General features: G+C 58.6%; 1 protein-coding gene across 2 annotated transcripts in view; it reads right to left on the bottom strand.

Moving 5' to 3' along the window:
* Positions 1-15,277, bottom strand: part of LMO1 (LIM domain only 1) — a 44,116-nt gene extending 28,839 nt beyond the window's left edge. Inside the window, exon 1 of one of the 2 annotated variants that reach the window (XM_060177231.1) lies at positions 15,142-15,277. In XM_060177231.1, the coding sequence (XP_060033214.1) occupies positions 15,142-15,163 (22 nt within the window). In that variant the 5' untranslated portion in view covers positions 15,164-15,277. Of the gene's footprint in view, positions 1-10,537; positions 11,064-15,141 lie in introns of those variants that run through there. The other variant, XM_060177230.1, reaches the window with a different exon arrangement.
* Between the last annotated feature and the right edge of the window lie 2,563 nt (positions 15,278-17,840).

Here is a 17,840-nt window from a genome sequence, read left to right as displayed (position 1 = left end):
GGGGCAGGGGCCTGTGAGTGGCGGGCAGAGCCAGGCTGAAGGGTTCAGCCCTCAGGGGAGCCTCCTTCAGCCCCGTTCTCATACGAGCCATGGCTAAAGCAGCCTCTGCCCGGGCCTCCCCAAAAACACTGGGCCCAGCTCCCATGGCAGCGGTCAGCCCCAACCTGATAGCTGCAGGGGTGGACTCAGAAAGGAGCCACATTCACCTGAGGGGTCTGAGCACCCACGAGCAGAAGAAAGGGCTCCAGGGTGACAGACAGACAGAATGCAGGTTCCTGCTGCTTTGGGCAAAATGACCATCTTGGGAAAAAACGGAATCCAGCCATTCCCACCCAGCCCTAAAGTGTGTGTGTGTGTGTGTGTGTGTGTGTGTGTGTCTGTCTGTCTGTCTGTCTTACAGCCAGTGTCCTCCATACCTACGGCCTACATTAGCTACTCCAGAGGTCACCTCTCCTTGTAGGCCAGTGACTGACCCCAAAGACCTCTGCTTCCTGTATCCACACCTTGTATGACCTTCCCACTTGCTTACAGTTCCCAAGGAAGAAAGCACAGCAAAGGGGTGGGGATAGGGGGTGGGGCACCCAACGGAGTCACACAGCACCTTCCTTGAGGACCTGGGTGTAAGACTCAGTCCCTGCCTGTTGAGGGGCAGCTTCACAGGCAGTGGAGCAGGGCTGCGAGTGCCTCTCTCTCTTTCTCTCCAATCTCTGCCTTTCATCATCTATCAAAAAGGAGGTGGGGAATGACAACCACCAGGAATGGTGGCATCACACAGGCACCGAGTCCCAGCAGTAACCCTGGTAGAAACAAAAAGGGGGGGTGTGTGATCAGTGCTTGGATGTACCACATCTTGTAAAGACAGACGTCCTGTTTCCTAAAAGATAGCCTTCTTGATGGCCTTAAGGAAGGCCCACAAGGCACATGCTGAGGGCGGCTTCTGGTCCAGAGCTGTGAGAAGTGGAGCCCGCAGTCCCTGGCCCAGGAACAGAATCCTTTCTGCCGCCAAACAGTGCAACTGGTTCCCCAGGCGGAGCTTCAGAAATGACTGTGGCACTTGTGCATTCCTTCCTTATCCCCACGGGAGTCCTGAGCAGACGGCCCAGGTAAGAAACCCAGATCTGGGGTCAGCAGGTGGGTCACCAGCTGAGAGGGCACGCTGCCTGTGCAGGGCAAGGGGTGAGTCCCCAGTACCACAGGAGGGCGCCTGCAGGGGACTTCATAGGTAGCAGATTGGTGTTACAGTGTCTCTCCTTCTCTGTCTCTCGCTCCCTCACCCTCCATCAGAAAGAAAAAGAAAAAAAGGTCACCAAGAGTGATGGAGTCATGCATGCACTGAGCCCCTGTAGTAATCTGGGTGGCAGGAAAAAAATCCCCAGCTTCAGTCTCCAGACTCCTGACTCGTGGAAACTCTGGGTACCCAGTGTGTGTTGTTTCAGGCTGCTAAGCCGTGGAGCCCCCGCCACACAGCACGACGTTGCTGAGGCAGGGAAGGAGGCCTGGCCGGCCCAGAGAGAAGTGGTCTGCAGACAGCCCTGCCACCAGCATCGTGCTGCGTCCTTGCTGGAGCTCAGTGCTGGCAACAGGGCGCTGTGAGGAGAAGACCCGGAGAAGAAAGCCGGTGTCTGCCTGCCCTCACCAGGCCCTGCTCTCCACGGGGTGGACAAGTGGGCACCACTGACCCACTTCCTCAAGGGGTCACCACGTGAGTCCTCATAAAGAACCACCCCTCCAGCAGGCATGTCTGAGCGGAGCTTCCTCCCTGTTCCTCCACACAGCCTGAGAGAGTCACGGGTGGGGCGCAAGGCCAACGTGCGTCCTACGGAAGGTTCCAGACACCCGCTGTGCTTGAGGTTGCGATCGTGCTCATGTCACTGGTCAGATGCACCATTTACGATTACTGAGTGGTAGTTGAGGGACTCAACCAGTCAGTCGGACTCAAAGTCCATGCTGGCTTCATGCACGGGGTAACTAGGAAGCAGATTTCTAGCCTTCTGGAGGTGCCCCTGATCTGCCTGCCCCCAGAATCAGGAATCCAGAGTTTTTACAGATACAGGGGACAAGGGAGGCTGGAGTGGCAGCTGGCTGTGGGCTGCACATTCCCGGGCCCGAGCTCCCACTTCTCCGGAAAGAACAGGTCTCCTGCCCGCTCTCTATTAAGTCATCTCGTCAACGCACAAAGTTGAATTATTAAAACTCCCTTCTGGGTGTCACCTGGATTCTTCTCCAGAGGCTCAGAGTGGAGGGTGGCTGCTCTCGCCACACGATATTAAAATGTCAGGAGTTTAAGGCCTGCATTGGTTGAGTCATAAGTTATCAGCACCCAGTGAGGGCCGACAGAATGCCTCCCTTAAATTATTAAGCAGAAAGCGTCAGACTGTAATATTTTGCTAAACCAAAGTACAGACACAGACAAAGATGTCATTTCAATATCTGAAACCAGCAAGTTTAATTTAAAATAAGAGCAAACCAATAAGCTCGGAACATAGCGGCGTATGAGAGGAAAATTATACTGTGAGAGGAAAAAAAGTGGAAGGACTTAAGAAATTTATAAAAGTAATCTCCAAGTGGAAATTAGAAATCAAGGCCTAGAAACAGAATAACACAAAAGAAATATTACTGTCCACTTTCTAAATCAATATAACACTGCTCCACACCGGAATTACCATGGTAACTCAAGTAAAAAGAATCAAGCAATTCTTATTATTTCAAAATAAAATCACAGCCTGAAGCCTGGGTTTTATTACAACCACTGATAGATCGCTGGCTTGTATTTATCTGAAATATTGCTTTTCAATCAGCTGGTTTATGAATGTACACAGGCTTCTCACCAGCCCACTTACTTCCCCATTTTGAGGCGAGGGGGCTAACCAGTGAGCTGCTGCCCGCCTGCCAGCATCTGCATACATACTTGGCATCTGCACTGTGCAGCCCACATCCTCCCCCAGTGTCCAGTGGCCTTGCAGGACGGGAGGGGGTCCGCTTGTCCAGAGAAGAGCAACCCCAATAAACTGCCCCAACAGCAAGCTCTCCCCACGCCCCCAGTCGCCCCCCCAAGCCTCCCCCCACCTATTCCCTTAAATTCTGCCTGAGTGTCCTTCCCGACACCCCACGTCTGCCAGCTGTGTCAGGAAGCTGGCTGGCAGAGCAGAGACTGGGAGCAGACGTCTGCAGCCAGACGGCCCAGTCTGCCACCCAGCTCCCGCACTGGGGGCCGGTTACACAGCCTCTTTGCCCAGCAGCTCTCTCGTCTGTGTGGCGAGGGCAGTAAGAGGTGGGTGAGGGCACCACAAGAGCTTGTCCATGGCAGGCCTTTGTGGACCAGCTATGGGAACATACCCGTTCACCCCTCCTTCTGCTCCACACCAGGCCTTTTACAAAGCAGCTGCCCTCAAGAGCAAAAGTTTCCCCGCCCCTTGAACTCGGGATCCCTTTATGATTGACTTTGGCCTGCAGAATGTGGAAACTACAGCACCCCAGTGCCAAAATAGGGCTGTGAGAAGCCTCATGGGCTCCAGCCACCTCTCCTGTGTGTCCCCACCATGCACAAGCCCACTCGAGACTGGAAAAAGCACCCACCCACAGACTCCACAAACAGGCAGATGTGACTGTCCGGAGCCCCCAAGTTTCTGCAGTGGAAACACAGCGGTGACAAACCGATACACACGTGCAGCATGATGCCCCCCTGAAGCCAGAGTCCAGTGACACAACAGCAGTGCCAGCTAGATGACCTTTAAAAGAGCGAGGCCAGAGGTCACACGCTGCTGTGCAGACAGCGGTATCACTTCACAGGGCACGAGCCCCTGCCTGAGTCAGAGCGTGTCAGGACGACAGGGCCGGTGACACGATGCTCACACAGGTACCTCGTCTGGCATCACACGGCAGGCAGACAGGGCAGAACCACGGCTTCCTGAGACACGCCAGCAGCCTGAGCCTCAAGACAGCAGGCCACTCCAGAAAGCCCAGTTGGGGGAGTGTCCCGAGACGGATCACTTGTCAAGGCACCTGGCTTGCCAGGACTGAGCTCCAGTGCTGTGGTGTCTTACCCTGCCTCCCCCTTTATTACATTACAGATATTTATTTTTATTGTCACAAGGGTCACTGTTAGGACTCAGCACCTGCACAAAGCCATTCTCTTTCTTTCTTTCTTTTTTTAATAAAGACAGAAATTGAGAAAGAAGGGGGAGCCAGAAAGGGAGAGGGAAAGGGAGACATCTGAAGCACTGCTTCACTGCTTGTGAAAGTCCCCCCCACCCCACCCCGCAGGTGGGGACTGGGGGCTTGAACCCAGGTCCTTACGTATGTGCACATACTACCACCCAGACTCTTGTCACTATCTTTCTACCTCTGAAAAAGCTGGGCTGTAGCTGCGAAGCCCCGTGCAGCGACAAAGAAATAAATAAAAGTGAAGCACCCAGTGGGGAGTAGGAGCTGGTGAGCTTAGGAGCTGATCTGACCCACAGACCTGCACGCTGTCCTCAGTCCCTGCAGCCCTCCCCCCACCTGCTCTCACTCTGCCCTCTGCCGTCAGGTGGGAGCCCTGTCCACAGTCCCTGCAGCCCTCCCCCCGCCTCACCACCTGCTTTCACTCTGCCATCAGGTGGGAGCCCCCCTGGCCAAGGTCCCTGCAGCCCTCCTCCCCCTCATCACCTGCTCTCACTCTGCCCTCTGCCATCAGGTGGGAGCACCCCATGAGCACAGGGTGAATCACTCCAACGAAGGGTGCTGAGCGCTCTGGCCACCCGCAGGCTCCTGCAAGGCCCCTACTGAGAAGGGAGGCCACAGGGCACCAGGAGGACAGGCAGAGGAAGGCTGAAGCCAGGCCTGCGTGGATCACAGGGCCAGAGCGCGTGCCCTCGACCTGTGAGGCTCGGTGTCTCAGCACACTGGGGCGCAGAGGAGGCTGGCTCATCTGGCTGTCCTGGGTCCCAGGAGAAATGACAGGCAGGAGGTGGGTCCTGAGCTCTACCTGAATGCAAATGGGGGGGGGGGGGTGCGTATCTAACAGCTAGCTCTCAGCATAAGAGCCCTGCTCTGCCATTTGCCAATTTCCACGGTGTCAACCCTTCTACCGTGCGTTCAAACTACAGATGTGATGAGCCTGGACTCAAGGACTTGGGCAGAGATGGGCAGCAGCCTCACCTCACCTCTTGCAGGCAGCACACGTCAACTCCACTCGTGTCCTAACCTGAGCCCCAACCAGCCGGGAGAGCTTACCCTGCTGGTATGTCAGTGTCTCCCTGAGCAGGACAGGAGGGCCTGCTGCCTCACACTCTTTCAGGCCCAGATCCACTGGCTACTGACATCACTGGGGCTTCTCAGGCTTAGGCCTCATGGGCACCAGGCAGGATGACTTCTCTCCCAGGACAAACCACATCCCCTGGCTGTCCCTAGCTGGACAGGGCCAGACCTGGACACCCTAGGACACGGAGCTGACAAACCACATCCCCTGGCTGTCCCTAGCTGGGCAGGGCCAGACCTGGACACCCTGGGACACGGAGCTGGCCCAAGTGAGGCTCCTCTTATTTTCTACCACCCAGCCTCCCCACACCTTGAGAGACGCAAGCTAGACACAGAACCCAGAGAGATGCTGGAACGCTGGGTCCAAATTTCCTGTCTCCGCGGCTGCTTTCCTGACCTCCTGAGCCTCTGCTGTTCCTTGATTCATGGAGGGACTTGCAGAGAATGATCTTGGTGGCTTCTTCCCACAGGGCTCCCCACAGTGGAGAGCTGAGCGGTGAGGAGCAGTGGGGCTGGCCCGCCGTGTGAGCAGTGGTGCTCAAAGGGCTTGATGGGCAACGCATGGGCCGGGGGGCGAGTGAGTGCCCGGTGCTCAGCAGGGACCTGGGCTCTGGACTGCTCAGGACCCACCGTGGCTGTGCAGAGAGTAGCATCAACTCACACAGGCCAGGGACGTCCTGGGGGGTCGAGTGTGTATGTGGACACTACCTCACATCATCCTGAGAACAACCCAGCTGGCTCGGTGTGGCTGTTCTCACTGTAGTGATGAGAAGGTGCAGAGGCAAAGCCGCCTGACTGCTGGGGGGACAATGAACGCAGACCACAGAGCACACAGAGCGTCAGACCGGAGCAGCTCAGCAGGGCGGTAGGGCTGTAGCACCCAGGGGCTGCCAGCACTCTCACGCCTTTTCCTCCACCTTCCTCCCAGCTGCTTCTGAAGCTTCCAATGGCTCGCCAGGGAGAGGTCCAGGAGGGCCCGTCTGATGCTACAGATGGAGTGGGGGGGCGTGAACAGTAGCCTCGGCTTCCAGGCTGCAGGGGGCCGGCCCGGCCTGGTGCAGGAAGCTGTTCTGGAGGGGCTGCACCTGTTAAAACCAGGCTCCCAACCAACCTCCTCCAGCCGCACCAACTCAGCTGTACCTTCTGCCCAGAGAATGCCTGTCCTGGTCAACAATGGCACCGTCCCAACTCCACAGCCCTGGGCCGCAGGCTGGCTTGGCCCAGACCACAGGGGGTCAGGTGCCAGGGCTTGCCATTTGCTCCAAGGGGAAGAGACCAAAATACACCTTCTTCAAGTTGTGCTCAGAAGTGGAGCCTGATGGGAGGCCCCTTAAATGAAGGTGGTGGGGCCACCTCATTGTCTCTGGGACATAGGGGTGGAGGAGGGGGGTGTCGGTTCTCTAGAGGAGGAGTTGGAGCTAAGAGTCTGGTCCTAGGGGGAAAAAGCACCTTTCCATGTGCCGACAGCATCTTTGTGAGGTATGTTCAGAGAGGGACAGCAAGAGAAAAAGGCAGTTCGCACGCTCGCAGTGGCCCAGTGAGTGGCCAGGCCGGCACTGAGCCCAGCACGCAAAGGGTGAAGCTTTTAGACGAGCAGTGGCCAGTGATCTCAGCTTCCCCAGTCCTAATGCTCCTGAAAGGCTCTCTCCCACTCCCTGTAATTGGGCATCAGTAGTTAATGCAGTATTGACTGCATTACACGCACCCGTGCCTCCCCTCGCTGATGCCAATTACATCACCTTGTACAGTCACCGGCCTGCTTAGCCAATAGCCGTTAAAAGCAATCCAAATCATGAATCATATGGGAAACTTTTAGCAAGACACCGCCATCCAAGGAGACAATTTACAGTTGAGTTAATCTGGGTACATTAGCGAGACATGGATTCCGGACGACAGACCAATTTATGTTGTTTCCCTGCCCCCCCCCCCCATGGGCGAATGAATGGAAGAGCAGGGAACAGAGGGGAGCACCTGCTTCTTGCGAGGCTGGGGGAGGGTGTGGACTCTGCCTGGCTGGGTCTGGGCAGGAGGGGCAGCGGCTGCACAGGCGGCTGCAGATTTGTGACGCTTCATTCCCAGAGTGAGGAGGAGCCGCGGGCCAGCACAGCAGGCTCTGGTGGAGACCCTGCTTTTGAGGCTCTGGGAGCATCCAGGCCTGGGTCCCCACCCTGCCAGTCTGGAGGCCTTTTCCAGCCCCTGCACCGCAGCACTGCCTGCTGGGCTCTGCCTCCCGCCCATGGCCCGGAGTGCTGTCAGGGCCCAATCTGCCTCCACCTGGGGCCCAGGCGTCTTGCTCACATGCTCCAGAGGAGGACCCCCAGGACCCACTGAGGCTCAGAACATGATGGGATGGCCCAGGAGGGCCTGGTGGTGGCTGAGCAGGGATTGGTGAGGACCCAAGTCCGGCCTGGAGCCAACTCTTGTGCTGTGGAGTCTGTACTCAGGGCAGTCATTAACAATTGAAGACGTGCTGTCTGGGTCTCTTCAGCCCAGCCCCACTCTCCTTGGGCATCTTTACTTATTAAAAATATTCTAGGAATCCTGTCTGCAGCTGGGTGCTACAACCTGTCTGCTGCCTCCTGGGGTCACAGCAGCCAGTTCACCTAGTGCTGCCCTCCCATCAGGCGTCTTGGGGGGCGCTCCAGGGGGAGATGAGGGATGTCCTCTGCATCTCCCGCGGGTTCTCCCATAACCCAAGCTTCTCATCATGCTGGGGCTGGCTGGGCCCCTCTGCTGTCCGTCCTACCCCAGGGCTCCCTCCCCTCCCACGGCCCTCTGGACTTCTCCTGGGGCTACAGGTCCCTTGGGGAGCCACAGCCCATCTGGCCAAGCATAGGTGCTAGGGAAGGGCAGCTCCTCTGGAATGCCAGGGCCAGGCTCCCTTTCGGCTAACAGGCAGGCCCGACGGCGTTGGAAAGACTGGACCCTGAGTTCCAGTAAAGTGGAAACAGCTAGGCCAAGAGCACACGTCCAAATGAAAGCAATTAATCTTAAAACCCGAAGTTTAACCGTTTGCAAAACAGATCTTTCCTCTCTGTGGTGGCCTTTCACTGCTCGACCTAATGGATTACTTTATTAATAATGCACTGTGCTTAAAAGCAAAAAAAAAATTTTTTTTCTGACGATTCAATACTTCAGAAAGTCTCTTAAACCCGTTGCTACAGCAAAGCGATTGATATTTTATTATCTTTCAGAAGTGCAACATGAAAGCCCACAGCCAGAGCTTTGGTCCTTGGCAGCTGGCAGCGCCGACTTCAACCAGAGGAGGCCCGGCCTCTTCCAACAAGACGCTGTCAGGTGCAGAAACGGGTTGGGGTGGCTGAGAGGAGACCCACCTCCCCACAGCAGCCAAAGGGTGCAGCACCACAGCCCAAAGGAGCACACTTGTTGGGGGTCTTGGGGGCCAATAGGCCACCCAGCTCAGACAACCACCTGCCAGGAGGGCAGAAATACCAGGAGGCATTATATGGCAGGTCTGGAGATGCTAGGCAGGTGACCTTTTAGCCTAACCCAAACTGAAGGGCGACCTTCAAGGTTTCCTTACTGGGGAGGCCAGATTCTTCCTAGGAAGTGGAGGGGAGACTCAGGAGCTGAAAAGCTGCTCTGGGAGGACAGGTCTGAACTGGCAGGACAGGAATCAAATGACTCCCAGGAGCCAGGCATTAAGGACTGCAGGCAACTTCCTGCTAGACCCAGCAGAGTGGGGGGCAGAGGGGACCCTGGGGGAGGCTACAAGATGCAGGAGGCTTGCTGAGGTGATGCTCAGAGGCCATCCCCACTCTGGGCTGATGGGAGGCTCTGGGTGGTTGCAATGTGGTGGTGAGGTCATCTGGTGGCTGTGAGACTGGCCTCCCCGCCTGGGGCTTCCCCTGTGCGGGTCTTCTGGATTTCTGGCTTGGAGAGTTAAGCACACCAGACACGCATGCCTGGTAGAGACAGACCCTGTTTGCACGTGGCCCCACAGCGAGAGCTCCCCGTGGTGTCAAGGGCAGGCCCTCTATGCTGGGAAGTGAAGTCTAGACAAATGGAGGCCTGAGGAGCAAGCCAAGGCCCTCCTTCTTCTCCACACAGGGTGCCAGCCTGGTATTCTGACAGCCCAGGTAGGGCTCCCTGAGAGGAGCACATGGAGAGAGAACATGCTGAAGGCAGACGCTCCATTGCAGTCAGACCCTGGCAAGTGGATTGTATGGCCGAAAGCATTTAGTTTCCTCTCTTTCTCATTGTACCACACACATGCCAACAATTGGCCTTCAGGGGCTTAGCCATGTCCACACTCCCCCACATCACACCCCGACCGCCACACACTTTAAATGTCTGCCCTGCCCCCTGGAAGGCTCAGAAAGGGGGAGGGGGCAGGGGCTGGGGACAGCAGCACCTGAACCGCCTCTGTGACCTTGGGCCAGTCACTGACCCCGTGGGTAGAGGGCACACACAGGTCCAGCTTCGACCCCATTCCAGAAAGTCCAGTGAGGATGGCAGCACACAGTCCCTTTAAGACGATGCCCGCTGGTTTCCAGCAAGCCCACCGGGGCAGTTCCTTGCCCACCGAGAGCAGACAGCAGCGTGGGCACCAGCCATCACACACACAGGCACACACACACCTCCCTACAACACCACAAACCAGGTGTACCCTCCAGACCAGAGAAGGCCACCCCCACGCTCTGCTGGTCACAGGCTCCACCCAGGGCTGGGGCTGCACTCCTCTACCCTGCCAGGCATCCCAGGACACGGGCTCCAGACACACCAGGTCAGGAAGGCGTGGGGGCCTGCGGGACCACCTGCCAGGGCCCGAGAACCCCGACTCCCTCTGCTCTGACCTCTGAGGCGCACAGGGGCTCTGCACCATGCTCAAGCCACTGGGCATCTCCTGATCCCTGCTGGGGAGCGAGCGGGACACTTGCTTCCTCTGGGCCAAAATCTCGCCTGCATGCTCGGAGCCAGCAAGGCAGGCAGAAGGCGGGCTCAGGCCCCCGGAGGGTCCAGCAAAGCAGGCAGAACGCGGGCTCAGGCCCCCGGAGGGTCCAGCCGGCCGCCCTCTCTCGCCTGCCCGCTGCATGCCCGCTCCGGAGTGTCCAGATCTGCGGGCGCGTGGAGCAGCCGCAATCCAGCCGGTCGCCCCGCCGCAGCCGAGCCGGAGCCGAGCTGAGCCTCCAGCGGCCCCGCGGAGCATCGCAGCCCGGCGCGCACTCGCTCTCCCTCTCCCCTCTCTTCTCCCTCTCCCTCTCCCCTCTCTCCCTCTCTCCCTCTCTCCCTCCCCCCTCCCCCGCCAGACGCGCCTGGGACCCGCCCGCCACCTTACCGTCCTCCTTGTCCAGCACCATCATCGCGCTCCGGTTCCAGCCCAGCCGGCCGGCCGGGAGAAGGGCGCCGACTCGGGGCGCCTGGCGGGGCGGCCGGTCCTCGCGGCGGCGAGCGGGCTCCAATTACCCGCTTGTCCGGCTCTTAACCTAGATTGCACTCAGCCAGAATTGCATTCAGGAGTGAAGCACTTGGCAGATACAAAAGCAGTCTCACCTACTTTTGTGCCTCAGAATTGCAAGGAACTACGAACTGCAATTGAGACAGAGAGAGAGAGAGAGAGAGAGAGAGGCAGGGGGAGGATCACAGCCGTTCCTTTGATTCTCACCTTCTAAATGGCTCAATTTTCCCAGTATAATCTGTCTTAATGTAATTGCATTTGATAGGTCATAACCCTGGCTCTGGCAACCACACAGCTTTCAGCCTCATAAAGTGTTTTCCCCTCGGATTTAATCTGCACCTCAACCTAAAATTATATTTGAAGAGAAATCATATTCAAACGGAATCTCGGCGGCCGCCTCCCGCTGCCTCTCCCTCCGTGTCTGAGGTCTGCACTCCTGTCCTGAATAAATGCACATTCCCCAGGCCCCCGCCCTCCCGGGTTAATGGCGAGTGGAGACGCGCCGCTTCTCGGCTCCGCAGCGCCACCTGGAGGCCACCCGGCCCCGGACCGCGCCGTGACTCACTCAGGACCTCACTCGGTATGTCTGTCTGTCAGTCCTACCCTCCCAACCCGCGCCCGATGATCTTTCTCTGACTTCCTGCTCTGCCCCGGGTATCTGGGTGCCTCCTGGACTGTCTGACAAAGTCAGCGCTCTGCAGAGCAGAAAGTGCCCCGTGAGCCCTAAAGCGGCACTCCTACCCCACACAGAAGCCCCACTGCAGAGAGGTCAACTTCTGCCTGCGCCAGCACAGCGTGGAGCTCAGGCGCTTCTCCTCCCACAGCAACTGCGGACACGCATCATCCAGACGTGTCACACGCTGCTGGGAGGTGCTGGGGACCGAGCACAAACACAGGACAGGTCGGTTCATCCTGCTGATAGGTGCTGGGAACCCAGCACAAACACAGGACAGGTCGGTTCTCCCTGCTGATAGGTGCTGGGAACCCAGCACAAACACAGGACAGGTCGGTTCTCCCTGCTGATAGGTGCTGGGAACCCAGCACAAACACAGGACAGGTCGGTTCATCCTGCTGATAGGTGCTGGGAACCCAGCACAAACACAGGACAGGTCGGTTCATCCTGCTGATAGGTGCTGGGAACCCAGCACAAACACAGGACAGGTCGGTTCTCCCTGCTGATAGGTGCTGGGAACCCAGCACAAACACAGGACAGGTCGGTTCTCCCTGCTGATAGGTGCTGGGAACCCAGCACAAACACAGGACAGGTCGGTTCTCCCTGCTGATAGGTGCTGGGAACCCAGCACAAACACAGGACAGGTCGGTTCATCCTGCTGATAGGTGCTGGGAACCCAGCACAAACACAGGACAGGTCGGTTCTCCCTGCTGATAGGTGCTGGGAACCCAGCACAAACACAGGACAGGTCGGTTCTCCCTGCTGATAGGTGCTGGGAACCCAGCACAAACACAGGACAGGTCGGTTCTCCCTGCAGCAGAGCTGACAGTTCTTGCCCCACTGTAACTCCAGAGGAAGGTAGGACACACTGCCCGCCTGCCTCCCTTCCTCCCAGGGCCCCCTCACTTCTCCTGAGAGCTCTGGAGCTGGTGCTCAGGCTGCAGATGCCAGGAAGGCCTCCTGCAAATTCCAGGAATTGGGTTCTTTCTTTAGTTTTCTTACTCAACAAGAGAATCCCAAGAGGAGTTGGCAATCTTCATGGGCTGAGGACTATTAAGGAGAGAAGGAACCGCGGTGGCCCTGAATGGGCAGGCCACCAGCTGGGATTCACCCCACCACCTCTGGCCGTTACCTTGGGAGTCACTTTCTCTTTCTGGGTCTGAGTTTTCCAGTTTGTGAAATGGAGACCTGTTGTTATCTTCCAGGTTGCCGTGGGGGCCACATGAAGTCATGTGAGTGGGTGTGTGTTATAAGCTGTGGCACTCCCAATAGCAGGGGAGATGAGAGGTTACTGGTGTAAAGGGGGTCTGAAGGGCAGGTCTTGGAGCACATCCCCGGGAAACAGGCAGGGCAGGGAGCCCTTGACAGGGCCTGTGCTGGGGGAGGGTGCTGCCCTCAGCTCTCCCAGGCAGAGGTGAAGCTTTGAGGAAACAGGTGAGAGGCTGCTTGTAATGAGATGCCCCATCCACAGCTCAGAGAGCTGCCTTCCCCCTTCATCTGGAATACTTAATCCTAATAGTCCTTGAGTACTTCTGATGTTAAATATATCATTTTGCTCACTCACCATCCCTCAGGACTCTGGATCCCACCCCTGTCACCACAGCCACAGCCATGCCCTGAGGCTCTGATAAAGGCTTTGGTGTGGCAGTCACCAGCATGGGGCCAGTCCCTCCCCACAGCCTGCACTGTGGGACACACACACACACACTAGCCAGGGTATCAAAGCAAAGAATGAGCCAGGTTGGTGAGGGGAAGCTCACACTGTAGAAACCTCTGTCCCCCTCCATCCTACCCCCCCCCCCAACACACACACACACACACACAGGCTGCTTCCCCTCAGCCACAGGCTTGGGGAATCTGCCTGACTTACAGATTGAGACTTAACTAGCAGGGGCCACTGCCCCACTCTCTAGGATGTTGTGCTTGGGACTCTTGGTCTAGTAGCAGGTCTATCCAGCCTCCAAGGCGCATATCTTTCAGCCACACAGCAGATGTCCCTCAGGAGGTCCAACTGTCCAACCACAGGGGGGTTGGGTGCTGAGCAGTAGCCAGCAGAAGCAGGCACCGTGTGAGTGTGTGTGTGGGGGGACTTTCACACACAGGCAGCTGGGCAGTTGTCTCTGTACCCCTGTTCCCCCTTGTGAGCAGGGTGCCACCACAGATCTGCAGAAGAACCCCCAGAGAGGCCTTCAGGGTTATTGAGCTGTTCAGCAAGTCTTGGAGAGCTGGGGTGACTTGAGCACCCAAACAGGAAGGAGCCTTCTGGGGTGACAGGGGTAGGCCTGAGCCTCACTGCCCCAGCAGCCTCCCTCTGACTCCCCCAGGCCCCGCACACCCCAAGGTGGCTGCCACAGGTCGAGAGCAACCTCACAGCATGGGGTGCAGTCCTTGGAGCCCTGGGGTGCCCAGCACATGCCACAGGTGAGGCTACTGTACTCATCTCTGCCCCTGTGCCCCTGAAATGCTGCTGGGGACAGCAGACAGGTCAGCAGACTGGTCTCTAGGTCACAGTGAAAAGAAAGAGCTGCTCCAGGCGGGTCCTCGCAACCTGCCCTTGCACCACACCAGCAAGGCCTTGGGAAGGGTTCCCGACTGAGGGCGAGGGGGTGGGAGAACAGGACCTGCTGCCTGAGGGCTCGGGCAGACCAGATATTCCAGAACTCTTCACTGGAGGCTGTCAGGTGTGCCTAAGCCTGAGGGCTCTGCTCCTAAGGCAGCAGCTGCCCTGATGGGATAACAAGCTGGCCTGCAGGGTGACTTTCAGAGTGGCAGGGCCTCTTCACTATGTGGTCCCAGAACCAAGCCAGCAGACTCTGCACAAGCAGCCAGTGATCAGAGACCTGCTGGAGTGCACAGCCTGCAACCTTTCCCTCTGGGTTTCTGCACCGCCCTGGACAGGCTTCTAGGAAGCCACCTGCCTACATTCTTAGGCCCAGGCAAAAGCTGCACCCCAGGAACCACGCCTTTCCCTGTCCTGAAGAAGGCTGGTCTGAACTACCATGCAGCAGCCCTGAGAAGAGTGTGGACACAATCAGAAGGGCAGTCCCGATTTGCCCAGTGACACAGGAGTTTCCAGGATGCAGGACTTTCATGCTCAAACTCCAGGGGCAGGACAGGGCTGACCTCAGCAGGAAAGAGGTGGTAAGGCAGCTAGGGTCTGGGGGCGGGGGCGGGCGACAAGAGAGCCGGGCTGCCAGAGCCCTCCCCAGTCTCCCAACTCAGTTCCCTGCCTCCTGCCCCTGAGTGTCACTGCTCCGGGGGTGGCCCACGGGTTGCTGGCAAGCCCGAGAGCTCTCTCTTTGCTTGTCCATTAGCCCACGGAGAGTGTGAGATGGAACGGAAGCAGGGGCTGGGGGGTAGGGACTGTGAGAACCAAGCTCACTTTCCTAAGAGGTAAGGACTACAGGAATACTAACGCGAAGTGTGCCAAAGCCGCCATCTGGATAGCTCCGAGGTCAAGTGGGCGCCTGGGTCGAGCCACCTGCCGGGCGGGAGGCGAGCGCCCTCCAGCCCCGCGGCCGGACCCGGGGCCCAGGGCTCGGACCACAGGCCTCCCGGGTGGGGGTGCACCGCAGGCGGGTGCCGGGTGCGGGCTGGCACCGAGAGGCATCCAGGAGGGCGAGCGGCCGGCGCCGGAGCAAGATCCCCCCCGTGGCCCGGGGCGCGTGCGACCCGGCCTGCCCTCGCCCACCCCCGGCGCGCCCTGCGCCTCCACACGCGCCCGGCAGGACCCGCTGCGCGCTCCCCGGAAGCCACCGAGCCGCCCGAGGGGCCCGGGCCGCGGGACCGACCCCCGGACACGCGCACCTACCGTCGTCCCGGTCCAACACCATGGTCCCGCGGCGCGGGCCGCCCCGGCCGGGCACAAAACTCCGCCGCCGCCGCCTGCGCGCCCCGCCAGCAGAGTCGGGAGCCGGGAGCCGGGAGCCTGGAGCCAGGGGCGGGGAGCCGGGAGCTGGGGGCGGGGAGCCGGGAGCCGGGGAGCCCGGGAGCCGGAGAGCCGGGGGCGGGGAGGTGGAGAGGCGGGGTGCGGGGAGCCGGGGGCGGGGGCGGGGGGCGAGGGGCGAGGGGCGGGGAGCGGGGGGCGGGGAGCTGGGAGCCGGGGGCGGGGAGCTGGGAGCCGGGGGCGGGGAGCCGGGACCGGGGGCGGGGACTGGGAGCCGGGGGCGGGGAGCCCGGAGCCCGGAACCGGGAGCCGGGAGCCGGGAGCCGGGAGCCGGGAGCCGGGAGCCGGGAGCCGGGAGCCTGGGGCCGGAGGGCTTAGGAGCGCAGGGGCGCAGGAGCCCGGAGCCGGGGGCGGGGAGCCGGGAGCTGGGGGCGGGCGCAGCGCGGGTTGGGCCGGGGTCCTGGATCCGCGCGCCCCTTCTCCCCGAGCCGAGCGGCCGGCGCTTCCCAGGCCCGCGCAGGCTCCCCTGCTAATTAAATCAATTCATTACGCTCAGATCTGATTAGCGGCCCTTCCCCCCTTTGAATCAATTATTCAATACACAAACATAATTGCTTGGGCCAGAGGTGCCCGCCATCAGCTTATTTAACTCCAAGGACACTAATTACCCGCAGGGCACGGGAACTTTTCTCATTAATTCTGACAAAACACAAAAGCAGTGTGTGTGTGTGTGCGTGTGCGTGTGCGTGTGTGTGTATGACGGACAGAGATGGGGAGAGGGGGAGCGGAGTGGGAGGAGGGGGAGAGGCAGAGACTGACAGAGGCTCTGCAGCCAGAGTGTACTGTGTGAGGTGGAAGCCACCGTGAGAACTTCAGAGACCAGGTTAGCGGGTCGGGGTTCGAGACCCAGCTCAGGCAAGGACGTGAGACCGCATGGGAGTAATGCGCCAACACCTGCTTTCTCATGAGTCTGCACGCAAACCCGTCGGGGAAACAGACGCAGGAGGCAGTGGGCGCCCCCGGGGCCAGGCTGGGGCAGAGTGCCCGTGCCCGCCGCTGCTAGCTTGTGACCTGGCCCACTTAACCTGCCTTGCTCCCTGCCCCTGGTAGGAACTCCAGGCCCCTTCTGTCTCCTCGGCACTCAGGCACACCCAGCCCAAGCCCAGCCACCCTGCTGCTAGCGTTTTCTCTGGCTGTGAGGCTTCAAGGAGGCTGTGCCCACGGCTTCTCCATATTTTACCTCCCAGGAAATCTCTATTGAGGGCGGACGAGTGAGAGCCCACAGAGGCAGGGACACAGAGGGTAATTGATTTCCCCAAATTAGGTTTCTGCTTTCCAAAGACTGGTATTGTTCCTGTTCTCAATGTGCACAGAGGTATTGAAGATTTCCTTTTTGTTTCCTCGGGCAATGAATGAGCTTAATCCATTTGGCTTTATAAATCAGGAAACTAATATTCGCTCCTTCCATAGCAGCTTTTAAAAAAAAATTTAATTGGTGGGGGAGGTGCAGTTTGTCACCCTTATGCTGTCCCCCAGCTCCTACTTATCAAAACACGCCCTGATTAAGGGCTGGAGAGAAGGTGGGGGTAAGGAGGGGTACTCTGATCTGCCTGTCCTTTTCCACCCTAGTACTTGGACCCACAGGAGCAAGTTCATGAAATGTCTGAATGAAATGTATTCAGTACAGTGCACAAAAGGGAAATGTTGAGAGTTGCTTCCCAGAATGCCCTGCCCAACCTGTGGCTCCCAATTCCGCTAGTGACAGGCCCAGAGATGGACAAAACCCCACCAGCCTGCACTGTCCACAGGAGTCCACTTCTGGTGCAAACGTCTGCCCGATAGACCCCTGCTCAGAAAAACCGTCCATGGCTCCCTACTGTCCACAAGCAAAGCCCCAAGTACTTCTGTGGTCTGCGGTCCTTCTCAGAGCTGGAGAGTCCTTTGCCACCACCACGTCCCTCATTTCAGTTCACTGCCGTCTGCTCTCCAGCACCCTTACACTCTGGCTCCTGCTCCTCTGGTCTGTTTGACTGTCACTGAGTGCACCTGCAGGAGTATGCTTCTTTGGCCATCCCTCTGCTGACCTATCTATGTACCCTCAAAGCCCTCTAAGGAAAGAGCAGCCCCCATTGTGTGTTCTGCCCAAGGGAGGTGGAACTCAGCAGAAGCTACAAAGGACACATCAGGCAGATCAAAGGGTCTGGTCCCATTGACCCATCCCATCATCGTCTGAAGCCAGGCTTCCTCTTGAAGCAGCTCCCCGCCACACACACACGCACACGCACACGCACGCGCACTTCTGTTTCTTTCCCACTCCAGTCTGAGACAGAGAAGGCACCAGACAGGAAGACCAGCTGCCTCCAGGGCTGTGCCCCTACCTACATCATCAGTATCTGCAGCAGGTACCATCTCTGCCTTTGCCCCCGAACCACCGAGACATGTGGCCTTACTCCCCCTGGGGCCCACAGCATGCGCTTCTGCCCACCTGCTACCACCTATCAACATATGCATTCCACGGACTCTCCACTCTCCCCTTCCCACTGTCCCCAGCGTGCTGGGTCTTTCCCCACAGTAGGCAAACAAAGGTGTGTCTCATCCAAACAAACAAGCCATCATAGCCAGTG

This window comes from Erinaceus europaeus, chromosome 17 (assembly GCF_950295315.1).
Source record: "Erinaceus europaeus chromosome 17, mEriEur2.1, whole genome shotgun sequence".
Taxonomy (NCBI): Eukaryota; Metazoa; Chordata; class Mammalia; order Eulipotyphla; family Erinaceidae; genus Erinaceus; species Erinaceus europaeus.
Note: the sequence above shows the minus strand (reverse complement) of the source record. Positions and strands in the feature narration are given on the sequence as shown.